We start from the raw sequence: 16,506 nt of genomic DNA on the forward strand, positions 1-16,506 counted from the left end.
GTGACTCACAGGTTTGAGACCAGCCTTAGCAGTTTAGTGTAACTCACAGCAACCTAGCAAGGTCCTGTTTCAAAAACAAAAGTAAAACAAGGCTGGCATTATAGTTCTGAAGTAGAATGCATCTAGGTTCAATCATAGAACCTCCTAACAAACAAACAAACAAACAAACAAACAAACAGACATTAAGGCCAGGGTTATGTAGTTCAAATGTAAAATGTCCTTGAGCTCAATCCCTAGTACCCAGAAAGAAAACAAAAACAACGACGTCAGTCCAAACTGGAGAACCTAAACAGTCTTGCTGTCTGGACTTCCTCGGTTGCACCTGGACGGCAGCTGCCCGAGGATTTGGTGTTGGTCTTCCCCAGTCACCATTTATATTCCCCGGGGCGGTCTAGGCAGGTTCCCCTGGAGGCCATGGTGCTTGGAGAAGTGGGGTGCAGCTGACCGACTCGGGGAGGACTTTGCTGTGGTGCAGAGGAGGGCGAAGAGCCAGGACTGGGCACACGGAGGGCAGAGGCCGGCGGGGGCTCCTGTGGACGTCCAGGCAGGACGGTGTCAGGTGGATGTGGAGCCCTGGGCCCAAGACAGCAGCTGAGGGACGCACGTTCGCGACACAGGCCTGGGGAGGTCGTGGGAGCGTGGTGTGCCCAAGCTTGTGGAAGATGCAGGCTTGTCTGCCGCACGTGGTGACCGGGGTGGCGCTCCTCAGCCCGGGCTCTTCTCCTTCAGATGCCGCGCCTGGGTGCTGTTGGCCTGGGTGGCGCTCCTCAGCCCGGGCTCTGTCTCTCTAGGTGCTGTGCCTGGTGCTGTTGGCCCGGGTGGCGCTCCTCAGCCCGGGCTCTGTCTTCTCTTGCGCCTCTTTGGAGTTTCTGTATCAGCGACATTGATGGAGGCTTGAACAAAACACCAATCTCACTGGTGATTGATGTCAGGTTGGAAATGGAGTTCATATGTTAGGTGTCAGGATCGGGATCTGAAAAAGTCTCATTAGGAAAGAGACTGTGACCAGAAAGAAGCAAACTGAAAGAAGCAAGCAATCAAGACATTCCCTGCTGGGGTCCACTTCCCAGCTGTCTAAAGAGGTGGGCAGGGTGGCTGTGGGGTGGGGCTACTGAGAGGACATGCAGATCTCAGGCCAGCCAGGCCTGGTGCTGCACACCTGTAATCCCAGTACAGGGGAGGCTCAAACAGGAGGATCGCAGCTTTGAGGCCAGCCTCAGCAACTTAGCAAAACCTTGATTCAGAATTTAAAACAGAATTGGAGTATAGTTCAGAGGGAGAATTTACCTGTGATTAATTTCCAGTAAACTCCCCCGCCCCAAATAAAAAGATCTCAGGCTACCTTGGTACTAAAGTAGGTTCTGGAAAAAAGAAAGCAAGAACTCTGCAATAGTTTTTGTGTCAAGGGGACTAAGAATGGACATTTTTCACTCAGAAAAGGGAAACAGCTATTGCTAATATGGCCGCAGAGCGAAGCCCGCAGATGTAAATACCGCCACGTGGCTTCTGTGGTCGAGAAGGGGGAGGTCCATTCTACAACACCCGTGGTTGTCGGCGCCACGAGGGGACTCATACACGCTTTGGGATGACCTGTGAGGCTCTCTTCTGTTCTAAGGTTGTGTGTTTTACTTCTGAACCTTTCGAGTGTTTTGAGAATTGCGATCTGTATACAGTGCTTTGGAAGCACATGGCATTTGCTGCTGCTATTTGATGCACGTCTTTGGATGGGATTCTAGGGCTCCGTGGATGCTGGACACTGCTATTGGATGGCTCTTCATGTTTTTAAGAGCATCTCTAAGTAAAGTTAATCAGAGCTGATAAAGTCAAACACTGTTACTTTTAATTGGTAGTTTATGGAAGTTACTTTGTACATATGTTATGACATGTTATAACCTGCACATGGGTTATAACATATTGACATTTTATGGTATTAATCTAAAAAGTGAAAATCCTATGATATTTTAGACTCTAGATAAAATTTAAAGTAGCTTGGAAAGGATAATGTGTCCTCTACTTTGGACTTATTTAATAATAATGCCTATGTGTGGAAAGCTAACTTCTTTACTTAAAATTACACAGGAGAGCCGGGTGTGGTGGCACACGCTTGTAATTCCCACCCTTGGGAAGTAGAGACAGGAGGATCGCGCAGGTTTGAAGCCAGCCGTGCTTGCTTAAGCGACCCTGTTTCCAAATAAAAATATAAAATAGGTCTGGGAGTGTAGCCCAGAGGTAGAAGACCCCTGGGTTCCATCCCCAGCATCACCACACACACACACACACACACACACACACACACACACACACACACACACACAAAATTACACAGTAGATATGTTTATGTCAGATAAAAGTGGCGCAAATAAAAATTGCTTCTGTCTCCGTCCTCCTCCTCCTCCTCCTCCCCCCCCCTCTCAACAAACATTCTCTTCTCATGCTCTTCTCCTTCAGATGCCATCCCATGATTTCACAAAACACATGTGTTCTCTGCACCTTGACTTAGGGCGACCAAAGCCAGTACCAAATCAGACGAAACCCACCCACCCACCCACGCTGGTCCTCTTCCTAGGTCATAGACGAGTGCTCGGGTCTCACCGCCTCTCCCCCACGTTGCTGATGGCATCAGGTCAGGGGCCGCAGTGGACTAACAGTGAAACACTTCCCCTGTCTTGGCCAGTTTCCTGGAATTCTACCCCTCGGTCCTCCCTGTGCCTTTGGAGATTGTGGCAGCGCTCTGCACTGGCGGCGGAACTTGCCACAGTGAGCTGATACCAGATTGGAAAGCACTCCGGGGTTTTAGTCCAGGTCGTAATGAACAGGTCCTGTGTGTCATGCGTACAGGTAACAGCAGTGAGCGTGGGATGCAGGCGGTCTGTCTCTCCACCCGAGCCTGGCGTTGTCTGAATCCGCAATGTCCTGCCGCTCACAGGCTTTCTTGGGTCACTTAGGTTGTTGGTTCTGTGAAAACTGCGTGGCTTCCAGAGGATCAGGCACTCTCTGTGAAACGAGATGAGAGTTTTTGTTGCTCTGCTCTTATTTTTGACAGGTTGGGAGAACGTGGCCAGCAGTGTCAGTTATGTATTACCTCTGACTTTGCAGATGTCTGCTGCATGTATACAGAATCGACAAATGATTCACTGATTAGCGACGTTGCCCCTTTATTTTTGCGAGGGTTTCATGAGGTCAGTCCGGGTTCCTAAGCAGTCACTGGGGAGCCGCGGCCCTCTGCCTCCGTGTCATGGGCTGCGTGAGATGTGAAGAGGCCAGGCTTTGTCATTTGGGTCCTCTTGGTAGGTAAAAGTCACACTCTAAAAATGAAAACCCAGAGGAGTGACAGAACAAGGGGTGACTCAGGACACCCCAGCAGGTGCCATCGCAGCGAGTGCTGCTGGGTGTGGGGCCGGTGGCAGTGCCCAGTGTGTGGCTGGGTGCTGGGGAGGAGGCCAAGTGTTATGCAAGGAAAGTGCTGGAAGGCTGGTCACAAATCTTCCAGCCCCCTGTGGAGAGCCAGAGCAGGGCTGTAGTATGCTTAGGGAAAACAGGGCTCCATGCATGTGTTTAGACACCCCAGCAAAACCATCATGGATTGCTCCACGCATGTGCTTAGACACCCCAGCAAAACCATCATGGATTGCTCCACGCGTGTGCTTAGACACCCCAGCAAAACCATCATGGATTGCTCCACGCGTGTGCTTAGACACCCCAGCAAAACCATCATGGATTGCTCCATGCGTGTGCTTAGACACCCCAGCAAAACCATCATGGATTGCTCCACGCGTGTGCTTAGACACCCCAGCAAAACCATCATGGATTGCTCCACGCGTGTGCTTAGACACCCCAGCAAAACCATCATGGATTGCTCCACGCGTGTGCTTAGACACCCCAGCAAAACCATCATGGATTGCTCCACGCGTGTGCTTAGACACCCCAGCAAAACCATCATGGATTGCTTCATGCGATGACAGCAGCTACGCACAGGTCTCTGGCCACCCCTGATCATTATCAACATCGTTTTCTTGTGCACATCATATTTTTAAAAGTTCACTATTCTGTGTACATCTCTAAGTCAGTATATATCCTGATGTGTTGATAATTAGAGCCTTTCACAACTCCTGTACCTGTTGAATAGCTGGTTTCAGTTTTCGTTGAACGGTTAGTAGGTGGCTGAAGGGTTCCGGTGGCTTGGTAGCTCTTTCAGCTTGGAGACCCTGTATAAGCTGTAACTAATGGCACGCTCACCATAATTGCCAGGGTAGGCATTGTCTTCAGAAGGAGCTTTATACTATTTTATACCTATTGTTTTAAATCTGCATTTGCTCACATCAGGTTAGATTATTTTTGCCTGTTTTCTAGATGATGGAGCACGAATTCAAAAGTTTTCTTTAGTTACCAGTAAGAGAACACTCCTCCAGTCAGTGATTCAGAGAGGAAGGGGCTCCTTCTTACTGAGCATGCTTGTTTAATCCAGATGTGTGGATACAATTTAGCTCGCCCCATGATGGCTGTTCTCCTCCTCCTACTCTTTTTGTAAAGCCTTTTCCCAAATTTGTGGTTTAAAGAATTGTGCTGAGAAAATAAGAGAACTTTTAATAAACTGTCCTTAATTTGATGCTTAGGAGCAAATACAGTTACATAGTTATCTTTCCTATAAATACATGGATGGACATAGTCTGAAAGAATGATATTAAAATATGAAGTATATCTGAAGGATACTGGGAATATATAAGTGAATTGTCCTTTAATGTAATTTTTTTGGGGGTACTGGGGATTGAACCCAGGGGTGTTCTACCTCTTAGCTGCACCCCACCCCTATTTTATTTTTATTTTGAAACAGGGTCTTACTAAGTTGCATAGATCCTCACTACGTTGCTGAGGCTGGCCACAAACCTGTGCTCTTTCTGTCTCAGTCTCCCACGTATTGGGATTACAAGTGTGTACCACCATGCCCAGCTTAATGTGAGCAATCTTAAAATTAAGCATCTGCATTCCCAGGCCAACTCTGAAAACCTGCTTACTGTGTATCTGAACTGTGCTACCCAGTATGATTGGAATTTATACACAAATATGTTTTTAAAAGTATACATCATAAGCTAGATGTGGTGACAAATACCTGTTACTCCAGTTCTAGGGAGATCGAGACAGGAGGATCACAGCTTTGAGGTCAGCCTCAGTAATGCAGTGAGGCCCTCAGCATCTGAATGAGATCTTGTTTCAAACTATAAAAAAGGGTTGGGAATATGGCTTGGATGTAGAACACCCTGGTTCAATCCCCAGTAAAACACACACACACACACACACACACACACACACACACACACACCCCACACACACACCCCACACCACACACACACACACCACACACCCCACACACACACACCCCCACACACCACACACACCACACACACCACACACCACACACACACACCACACACACCACACACCACACACACACCACACACCCCACACAGACACCCCCCCCCACACACACCACACACACACACCACACACACCACACACACCACACACACACACACACCACACACCACACACACACACAACTCCCCCCCACCCCACAGTTTTCCTTTCTTAGTTAAATAATCCTGGGGATGGAAACTTGAACTAGGCATGAAAAGGAAATCCAGGTAGAAGTGTGTGTGTGTGTGTGTGTGTGTGTGTGTGTGTGTGTGTGTGTGAGAGAGAGAGAGAGAGATACATATGCATATACACACATATATCTCCCAAATCTTATTTGGATGTGGAAGAATTGCAGCGGAGCCCTATCAAGTAATAAAGTTGCATTAGAAGCTGAGTTACTAAAACCAGACTGGTCTGTCTAAGACTCTTTGAAAATGATGGTGTATATTGTGACCTTCAAAGCACTAGTTTTATGGAATTGAAACACAAACTGTAGTAGTTGTAGATGCATGCTTGGAATCACCTATTTAGAGACGTATTTGAGGACTTTTTAAAGACCAGGTCTCACTAAGTTGCCCTGGCTGGTTTTGAAATTTTGATCTTTTTGACTCAGCTGCCCAAGTAGCTAAACTACAGGTGTGTGCCTCCATGCCTGGCCAGGGCCATTCTTAGTGTGGATGATGTTCCTGATATAGTGTGTATTTTATCTGTGTAATTAAATGGTCATACTTGCCGGGCGTGGTGGCGCACGCTTGTAATCCCTGCACTTGGGAGGCACTTGGGAGGCGGAGACAGGAGGATCGCGCAGGTTCGAAGCCAGCCGTGCTGGCTTAAGAGACCCTGTTTCCAAATAAAAATATAAAATAGGTCTGGGAGTGTACCTCGGAGGTAGAAGGGTTTCTAAGAACCCCAGTACCACCAAAAAAAAAAAAAAAAAAAAAAAAGAAAAGGCCATACTCTGGAAATATATCAATAGAAGGGTAGATAACATTTTTAGAAGGGCAGATAACATATATAATTGCTTTAGGTTAGATGTAAATACAAGGGACAAGTTGGCCTTTAGATTTTAGGAAAAGTCTTACATTTGATTTGGGTTTTGGTTTCTTTAAAGAGCTAGAGCTAATAGTGAAACTGGGGTTGAGATACTGCAGTTATACATATTTAATGTTAAAAATAGTAAGTACACAGTGGGATGAATTTGGATTGTGAATGAATATTTAATAGCAGGAAATAAGAGGAGGCTAAAATTAAATAATTTGCACTATATGAATATCTTCATGTCTAAAGTCTCACTGAAAGATACTTGATACGTTTTGAGAGGTATTGATAATCTGTATTTCATGCTTTTGATTTTTAGGAATCTCAGGGGTAAACTAACTTTTCTCATATGAGTGCAAATTAACTGAATTTTAATAGGACTGAGAGTTGGCAGCAAAGATGAGATGGGTGTTACAAAGCATATTACATTGCTGATAATATGAATTTGCTGTACTGTTATCTATTTCCTTAAAATATAGGTGTTCCAATAATTTTCCCATTAAAATTTTTTGCTTTAATTAAACCACTTTTGACTGGCCACTACTCAAAATGAAGTAAGGAGGGGCTCCTGTGCTGGGCTGTCCAGGTGGATGGGGCCTTTGGGCCTGGAGCGGGCTGTGCACTCCTTTACCGGCTCAGCCTTGGCGTCCACACTCGCATAGCAGTTCTGGTTTCCTTTTGGATAAAGTCTGGATGATAATCACATTTTTCTTTTCTCAGGCATAGCTTCTAATTTGAATGGCTCTGAGAAAGCCCTGTGAGCCTTAGATTCAGGTGTTGAGACAGACTTGCCAGCCTCTGTGCCTGTCTGACTGAGGCCGCGCAGGTTGCTTACGGTGGTCAGCCGTTAAGCAAAGGGTCATTGCCGTTCACTTCCGGTCATTGTAGGTCCCGGGTTTTCGTGGCTGGTCCAAGTTAGACAGGTAAATTCTGTAAAATTGGGAACTGGGGCATAACAGTTCTTTGTGGGAGGGGCCGGGGCAGCGCGCCATTTCCTCCTGGGTCCTCCATATGGTCCGTTCGGGTGGGCCTGGTGCTGGCCAGCCCTGGGGCTTCTGAGGCCAGGCCACGTGTTCCTGCAGGGCCAGTGAGCTGCTCCCGTCCCAGTCTACCATCCAGGGAGTGCCTGTGCTGCTTGGGTCTTGACGCTGTCCCCACCGGTGCACTCCAGGGCCTAACCCAGGCGCACTCTCCTGCCCCTAGTACCCGGCACAGTGCCGTGGTCCCTAGTCCAATGGTCAAAGTCAGTGTGCATCGCCCACTGGGCCCAAGAAGGGAGAGTGGTGGCACGCAGCCTTGGGGAGGCCTGAAGAGGGGCTGGCACTTGTTAGCTTCCTTCCTGAGCGTGGGTCTTCACCCCTGCGCCATGCCTTCCCTTTCTGTCGCTTCTCTGCAAGGAGACTGTCCTCACCTCGCTCAGCCAGCACCTCTGGTGGGGTATGGGCCCGGGCATACGCCCATGCTGCAGGCCTGCTTTGGTGCCTTTTCCTCCCAAGACACTGTATCATCTGGAATCTGACCAACTGTATTTTCTGGCCATTCTTTTGGCCTCTCTGGGCTCAATTTCCCCCCTTCTGTTTAAAATGGTGATGTTCTCTAAGGTTTCTCTACCCATTTTTTCTTTTCATGTTTTTTCCCCCTGGGTAAAGTTTGTCGGTTTACCTGCTTCCTGCTTGTTAGTTCATCCTGCACTTACTGAACCTTCCCTGTGCGAGCTCACTGCTGAGCTTCCCGGGAGATCCAGTGCACACACAGCCCCGCCTCCAGGCTCACACCTCCTCAGCACGCTGGCCTCCCCACTTATTGGCTGGCCTCCCCACTTATTTTTGGATCCCCGAGCTGCAGGCTCAGCGTGTCACTTCCTTCTTGGGCTTTCACCCGGTTTCCTCATTGGAGCCTCAGTGTTGGCGTGTGGAGTGTCCGTTCTGCTCCTGGTGGAGCCGGGTCCGCCCCTGTGTGGACGCGCATCCGCTGGTGCCTCAGCACCTGTCTCTTTTCGTTACTCCCCAGATCAGGGCCTCAGCCTCCTTACGCGGCGTGGCATCGACTCGCCACCAGCCACTCCCTGCGCCAGCAGCCGGACAGATGTGCTGGGCCAGTGCTCTGTGGGAGACCTGGTGGCTCAGCCCTGGGAGGGAGTCCCAAGGGCCTCTCACCTCTGCCTCGCACTTCCCCTGATCCCGATGGCCTCCCTGTCCTTCAGTGCGGCCTCTCTTGAGCATCGGGCTGCCCACCCCACCTGGAGCCCTTATCTGGTCTTCACTGCCATTCTAGGCCTTCCTGAGAGTCCTTTGTTCTCATGCCCGGGCCTTGAGTCTGGCACAAAGTAGGACTCTCTGTATGATTTTAGAAGGAAGAAGGGATCTACTGAGTGACCACGCCTGGCTTTGCAGCCCCAGACAGGGACTTCCTCCTGCTGCCCTCCTGTGAAAGTCCCTCCAGGTTCCCTCCTGGCTCTCCCCTGAGGCCTGGGGACTGACTCGCCAGACCAAAAAAAGTTCCAACTCTAGATACGTTTGTGAGATGCTTACCTGTGCAGGGAAGGTGGCCTGCGACTCAGTCTGGGACTCATTCCTACATTGTGGAGTTTTATCCTAGACATTTTGAATAATCTGAAATCTGTCCTCTCACATTTTTTTTTTAAAGTGGGTCTGCTGGGGATGGAACCCAGGGGCATTTGACCTCCAAGCTACACCCCCTGCCCTATTTTTGATACTTTATTTTGAAACAGGGTCTCACTGAGTTGCAGAGGGCCTCACTAAGTAGCTGAGGCTGGCTGCGACTCGCGATCCTCCTCGCCACCACGCGCGGCTTGTCCTCTCACATTTTAATGAATATTCAGATGCACTACTGCTTGATCAGGACTTGCAGACTCAGGTATAAAAAAATTAATTGTTCTAAGGACACTTTGAAGTAAAAAAGTATTGCTAACCACCCTTATCCTTTGCTCTTTATACTGGTAAATTAAAAAGAGCTGAACAAAGCCGGGCGTGGTGGGCACGCTGTAATCCCAGCATTCGGGAGACTGAGACAGGAGGATCGCGGGTCGCAGCCAGCCTTAGCGACTTAGTGAGACCCAGTTTCAAATTAAAGAAAAAATAGGGCAGGGGATGTAGCTTAGAGGTTGAATGGCCCTTGGTTCCATCCTCAGACCCACAAAAAACAAAACAAAAAGAAACAAAAGAGATGAATGAGATTAACTATTCTGTTCATTTTTTCTGTGCATAATAGAAGTTTAAATTGCTCATGATGCAAAAACCTTCCTAAAGGTTGAAAAAAAGCCTTAAAAAAAATCTAGTACGCTCCCCCCAGTGCACTTCTGGATTTCTGTTTGTTGAGTCATTGGTTTCACTGTTTTCAGAATTTGGAAAATTGTGCTTATAATATAATGAAAACTTCTATGTTTGAAATAAATGATAAATTAACAAACTTACCTTTGTTCCTTCGCAGGGCAGTCCGATGGATCCAATGGTCATGAAGAGACCGCAGTTATATGGCATGGGCAGCAACCCCCACTCCCAGCCGCAGCAGAGCAGCCCGTACCCAGGAGGCTCCTACGGCCCGCCGGGCGCACAGCGGTACCCGCTCGGCATGCAGGGCCGCGCCCCCGGGGCCCTGGGAGCCATGCAGTACCCGCAGCAGCAGGTGGGTGTTAGTTCTTCTCCTCACCTTTTGCCTTTGCCTGTTATTGTCTACCCAAGATTGGTGTGAAGAGAATTGAAGTTCATTTCACTGATTTTTTTCTTTTCTTTTAGTTTTTATTGTTTCTTAAAATTTTTTTTTGGTTTGGTGAAACAAAATTTATTACTTATTTACCTTTAAATATAAAGTCTTGGTGAAATCAAACTTCTTCAAGTGAACAGAGGTACCTGTAGTGCTGGCTGTGTGGAGCGTGGACCGTTTCTCAGCTTGGCCGTGTGCTGTAAAGATCTCAGCTCTGAAGTGAGTTTGGGATTCTTGAATTTCTGAGGTCAGACTGTCAGGGTCAGAGCTATGAAAAGGCTCTTTGTTGACTTCTCATTTACTTAAAGGTCTTTTCCATGCAGATATCATCAACTTAAAACATTTTTTAAATATCTTAATCACTTTTTTACATTTTAAAAAAGATTTCTGTATTTATTATGAGGAATTGTTCCTGTTTTCATAAATCTTGAGTTCTGTATTTTTACTTACATAAACTCTTCCTGCCCTTAAAAAAAATGTCTAACCTGCCCCCCTTTCTCCAGAATTTAAGTGGAGTTACCATAAATGACTGTTCACCTTCCAGCAGTATAAGCCTACAGTCTTTCAGAAAAACTTAGTCTCTTATATTTGAGAGTATGTCCTTGTTATTTGACCTGAAGAAGCATGAAATTTGGAAAAGACTAAATTAGATTCAGACTTGTCAGGGTATTTAGTTACTAAGAACACCAGAAAGGCTTATTTATAGATCATCACGCCGTGCCTGGTGCCCCAGGGAGCGTGTGGGCTGAGGCTGTGTGCGTTTACTGTCGCCAGCTTGGGCCGTTCCACAGGGCTGCCCAGTAGCCCTGTAGTAGTTCAGGGCTGAACATGCTTCCTTCCAGGAAATTCTTCACCTTACTGGACTACAAGTCTTTTGTGGGGGGAAAAAAGAGTTGGACAGAACCTTTGTTCTCCAGATGTGGAGAATCATTTATCATACTTTACATGCACACTAAGACTCCTAAGTTGCCTCTGAGCCTTCGCTCCTCTAGGACAAGCGCTGTCTTTTCCTTTTGTGTTTAAGGCAGTTAGGAGGGTCTCTGGATCCTGGCTGCTGGTTCCCAGGTGGCCTTCCTTATTGTCAGAAGATTTCATCCTGCAGTTAATAAACATCAGCTGTTGAAGTTGAGCATCGTGCACACACCTACAATCCCAGTACATGGGAGGCTGAGACAGGAGGGTTGCAGGTTTGAGGCCAGCACATAATGATTTAGCAAGATTTCATTTCAAAATAAAAAACGGCTGTGGAGCATAGCTCAGTGAACCCGGGTTCAGCCCCGGTCCCCTCCCCACACACTTGGAACGCCAGCAGTCAGTGGCGTGTTCTTTCTTCCAGCACTATTTTGCTTCCTACAGTAAAACTCTTTAATCAAGGCTGCTAATTGTAAGAGGGTGATATTTGTAAAATGATGAGTAGTAGGTGATTCTTTTCTCTCTTTGCCCATCCAACCTTTAGCCGCCCTTCTTAGTCTTTTTTTTTTTTTTTTTAGTGGTACTGGGGTTCCTGGAAACCCTTCTACCTCGGGCTATACTCCCAGACCTATTTTATATTTTTATTTGGAAACAGAGTCTCCTAAGCCAGCACGGGGATTATTACAAGCATGCGCCACCACGCCTGGCGCCCTTCTTAGTCTTAAAACGACTTTTTTGATGGGAAGAAATTCCAGGCAGCTGGAAGCCAGAGTCTCCATTGCACTGTAGCTGATTTGATTTTGGAGCTAATAGTTGTGTATGACGCTCCAGCCACAGGAAGAGAAGAGGTAGAGAGAGAAGAGTGGGCGAGTGGAGAGGGTGGCCCACCTGCCACGGCACTGCTCTTTCTGTACCTTTTTTTTATCATGTTCCCTGATGTGGGATTGAAAGTCATTCCAAAGGATATTTCATGGTGAGAACTGATGCTCCTTCATCTCTCTCATTGAGTTAAGGCTGTCTTGGAAGTTTTAGACATTGGCTTAGTTTGCAGAAGCAAAGTGTGAGTAAGACAAATGGAGACTGTGTGAAGAATGATTACTTGGGAAATTTCTATTATTTTCTTCCCCAAATATATAAGGCTAAAGGTAGAGGACATACAGAAATAAAGTAATCTCAGTTTCCTTGGCTTCTTGGTTTTGTTAATCCCCATGACTTACAATTTTTAAAATTGAGCAACTATCAAATATATTTGAAGGGACAAATTAATGACAGTTGCCCATCAGTTATTTCAGCAAGTTTTCAATTAAGATCTCCGTTGTTTTACTACTATCCAAAAAGAAATGGCCAGAGCTCTCTGATAGTGAAAGGAAAATGGCATGATTGGTAAGCACTGATGCTCCTGACTGCAGAGATGGCCAGCATTCAGGCGGAGTCCATTGTGACCCCCACTGCTCTTTCACCCTTTAATTTAGTTTTAATATGGTTTTAAAATACAGAATTTTGTTTCAAAATCAAAACAGCTAAAAATAACTGAATACATTTAAAAATGTCTGTTAACATTTTAAAGGAGACATACAGCTTTTATAATTCCTGTTCATGTGAACAGTTCTTAATAGTTTTAAAATGGAGAATTAGTGAAAGTTTTGAGCAGAGGTTATTAGAGTACATGCATTTACTTTGTTAGCTTTACTGTTTGTTCTTTGACAAGTTTTCATTGAGTTGCTTTGTTTGTAAGCTTTGGAGATTACAAATGTGGCCACAAACAGGAGCCCGGCACTGCGATTCTGCGCTGGTGCCGTCTGTATCCTCCCAGGGTCCATGCAGTTGGGGTAGTTATGCCTGCTAATGTTCTTCAGGGGAAAAGCTGAAAGATGATTATGACGTTGAGTATTTATTGAGTGGACATCACCACCTAGGCATGACTTGGCTCTGGATGCCTTCCAAAACTTTCCGTGTTTGGTTTGTGAACCTGTAATGAGCTGAATCCAGTTCATTTAATATTGCTCATCTATTTCTGCAGAGAATTAAAATGCAGGAATTCGAGTTTGTAAACGGAGTTGCTCACTTACCAGCTGAGTGGCAAGTTGTCTTTGGCTCTGGGGTCACAGTTTGCTTCCTGGCTGGCATTCTATTCCTGTGATAGGAATTTTAAATGAGTATTCTGTTGGGGGACAGTGCTTATATGAAATTTAACATGAATAATGTCTCTGCTTATTTTTTGTCCGAGAGTCAGGAGGAATTGGCCATTGAGTATTAGATTTTAGTGTTAACCTGGTGATTCTTGATTTGTATGGTGATAATTTTATTTTTGAAATATACTCATGGCTGGATAGTTGGAGCATGATGTGATAATAGTATATCATTTTAGTCTTTATTAACTGGAACTAGATCTGTGGTCTTTCACTTGCTGATTCTCCCACATCATCAGGCAAGTACAACCCTAAACAGATTAGTTTTTCACGGTTCCCTACAAACTAGTCTACTTGGGTTTTTATTGAGTTGAGAGGGGAAATGAATTTTCTCTGCCTCTGTGGAGAATGTTCTGCCTGGAGGCTCCTGGAATTTAAACCTGAGGATGGTTAACAGAAGAACACTGGTTGATTTCAGCGAATACAGAGCTACACAGATTGATAATCCTTTTAGTTACTAGACTCTGACTTGGAGTTCTTCAGATTTTTAATTTTAAACTTTAAAGACACCAAGGCCTTTGCTGGACCAGGGACGTGCGTGAGCAGAGTCCCTGCTTGGCCTTTGCGCTCTGTGATCATGACTGGATAGGCAGGCCTTTGCCAGCGCGCTTTAGAAGGGGTTTTTATGTAAAACAACACTTAGGAAAACTAGGCTGAGGAAGCTAAGTTTTATGTTTGTGTCAAGCAAATTTCCACTACATTTCCCCGAGTTTGGGTTATTTGATTGATAATTTAACTGTCCTGACATTGTTGCAGATGTCTGATGCCTGTTTGAATTATAAAACAGGGGAAAGGGAAAGAACAGAGAGGGAGGGGAAGGGAGGGAGAAAGAGAAAGAAGCTTATGAGTGCTTTTATTATGCAAAAACATGACTTTGTTTTTAAAAACATTTGTTTTGTGGAGAGCTTTACAACAAAGTACGGAATGTGATCATTGTTTGGAAAGTGACTGAATGACATAGAAATGAGTAGTTTGTGTTACAGTGACCATCTAAGCTCATCACTTTAAACTGAAGTAAGAACTGAGTTAGACTCATGCTCTGTTGAAGAGGAAAAGCGGTAGGTGTTCTAGACTGCCTTCAGTTATCATCAACATCCTTGGCTGTATTTTGCTGCATGTTCTTTGGGTAAAATATTTATTTCAGAACATAAGCATTTTATTTGGTAGTGTCTCCACAGCCAGGACACTTCTTCCAATGCAAATGTTTGTTTTGGCAGCAGATGGTTCTAAAAAGGAGACAAACATTACAATTGTTTGGCTAAAATAAATGTTTTCTTTGGGGTTAGTAAGGCAGCTGAGCAATTTCTAGGCTTCTCACCTGTGGTACTTTATTCTGAAAACTTTTTCTTTTGAATATAATTAAAATCATGTTTTGATGTACTTAAAACAATGTCTCTGAGAGGTAAGGCTGAGTGGAGAGAGGAGGATGGTTAAAGACTTCAGAAGGCCAGAGTATTTTGACATGGATTGTTTGATTTAAACACCGTCTCTGAATCCTAAATGGGAATTCAACGGTCAAGGTTAGGTTTTGGTTTTATCTACAAAACAGCTTAGACTTTCTGCTCTTGAGGACTGTCTGCGGTGTGGTAGGATGAGAAGGGAGATTTGGTGTGGCACACGCAGAGGATTGGTGCCTGCTGGCTCTTGGACATTTAGCCTTAAGTTTTGGTTAGCTTCTTGGGTCCCTCAGAGGCATCCACCTGTCTCTGTATGTGCACATGCGTATATAAAACAACATCTGTGCCACAATAGCCTTCTTGGGTAATGAGATGTGTTTGTATTAAATATATTTTATGTGTATACACATACACATATAAGGATACAGCTAAGAGAAGTGAAGGTAATCGTTTTGGTCATTAAAATAGTCTGTGCGGTCCATTAGCTGTGTGATGCACAGTATTTTCAGACGTCCGTGCTCTGCACTGAGCGGCTGCAAGCCAAGCAGCTTTGCTGTGCACCTGAACTGTTTCCGCTGATTGCAGGTTTGTATACACAATAGCTTTCGTTGGCTGAGGTTTGTGTTGGTTTCCTCAGTTGTTCTTCAGCAGAGAGCATGAAGGTATTTAAGGTTTACGAACAATACATTTACACCTCACATTTCTGTTTCCAAGTAGACAGCAGATGCTACTAGCTTTGATGCCAAAGTTCCCTGTACTTGGGATTTTGTACCAAGGAAATATTTTTTAAAAGGTTTTAAGATATGGTATATTTTCACTTGCTCCTTAAAATGTACATTTCTAGAATATAACTGGCTTTATTTACTTTTTATATCACTGTTGGATTTAATCATATTTGAAGCATTCAGTGTGGCATTCTTAGAGATCACATTCTGAGTTATAGATTTCTAAATCTTTAGTAATTTTTTTGAAAGAAGATAAAATAAAAATGTACTTGAAAGTTTAATGAGAAAAGACTAGATGACTTCACTTTTAGTTTGTAAAACTACTTTCATATTAAGTTTATATTGATACATTTGCATTTTATTGGGATACTTATATTATCCTGAATATCCTAGAGATTACCTACAGTGTAGATAGCCTGTTCTTCCTGGAAAGTTTATACAATTTTGTTATTCATATGATTTCTAGTATTTATTGTACATATGCTGACTTTTAACCTAAAATATCTGTTAAGCTTGTTGATTATAATTTTGTTTTTGAGATGTAAATCTTAAGTATATGTTTTAGGTGATATGGTTACATGCGTATATCATAAGTAAACTTTGCAGCTGGGTGTGGTGGTGCGCGTCTGTCATCCCACTACTTGCGAGGCTGAGACAGAAGGATCACAGGTTTAAGGGGATCCTTAGCAACCTGGCAAGACCCTGTTTCAAGATAAAAGAAAAAAAAAAATAGGGCTGGGAGTGTAGCTCTGAGGTAGATCCCCTGGATTTAATCCCAATATCTCAAACAAAACAAAACACTTGATTTGCTTTCACTAAAGAAACATGATATTTATGTTACATTTTAACAATTCAAATAAAGCTAACAATAGATAGCAGTGAAATAAATTGACCACATCCCACCAGTGCTTCTTGAAAAACACATACTAAACAATAACAGAAATCTCACAAATTGCTGGGAGTGGTGGCACAGTCCTATAGTCCAGTACTCAGGAGGCTGAAACAGGAGGATTACAGGTTCAAGGCCAGCCTCAGTAATTTAATGAGATCCCTTTTCAAAAACAAAGAAATAAAATAATAAAAAGTACTGAAGGTGCAGCTGGGAGGTAG

At 44.8% G+C, this 16,506-nt stretch overlaps 1 protein-coding gene across 3 annotated transcripts in view; it reads left to right on the top strand.

Moving 5' to 3' along the window:
• Positions 1 to 16,506, top strand: part of ARID1B (AT-rich interaction domain 1B) — a 404,291-nt gene that overhangs the window by 41,232 nt on the left and 346,553 nt on the right. For all 3 annotated transcript variants that reach the window (XM_080700338.1, XM_080700340.1, XM_080700339.1), the window contains exon 2: positions 9,901 to 10,095. In XM_080700338.1, coding sequence (XP_080556464.1) covers positions 9,901 to 10,095 — 195 coding nt within the window. The remainder of the gene's footprint in view (positions 1 to 9,900; positions 10,096 to 16,506) is intronic.

This window comes from Muscardinus avellanarius (genome assembly GCF_963383645.1).
Source record: "Muscardinus avellanarius genome assembly, chromosome: 8".
Lineage (NCBI taxonomy): Eukaryota > Metazoa > Chordata > Mammalia > Rodentia > Gliridae > Muscardinus > Muscardinus avellanarius.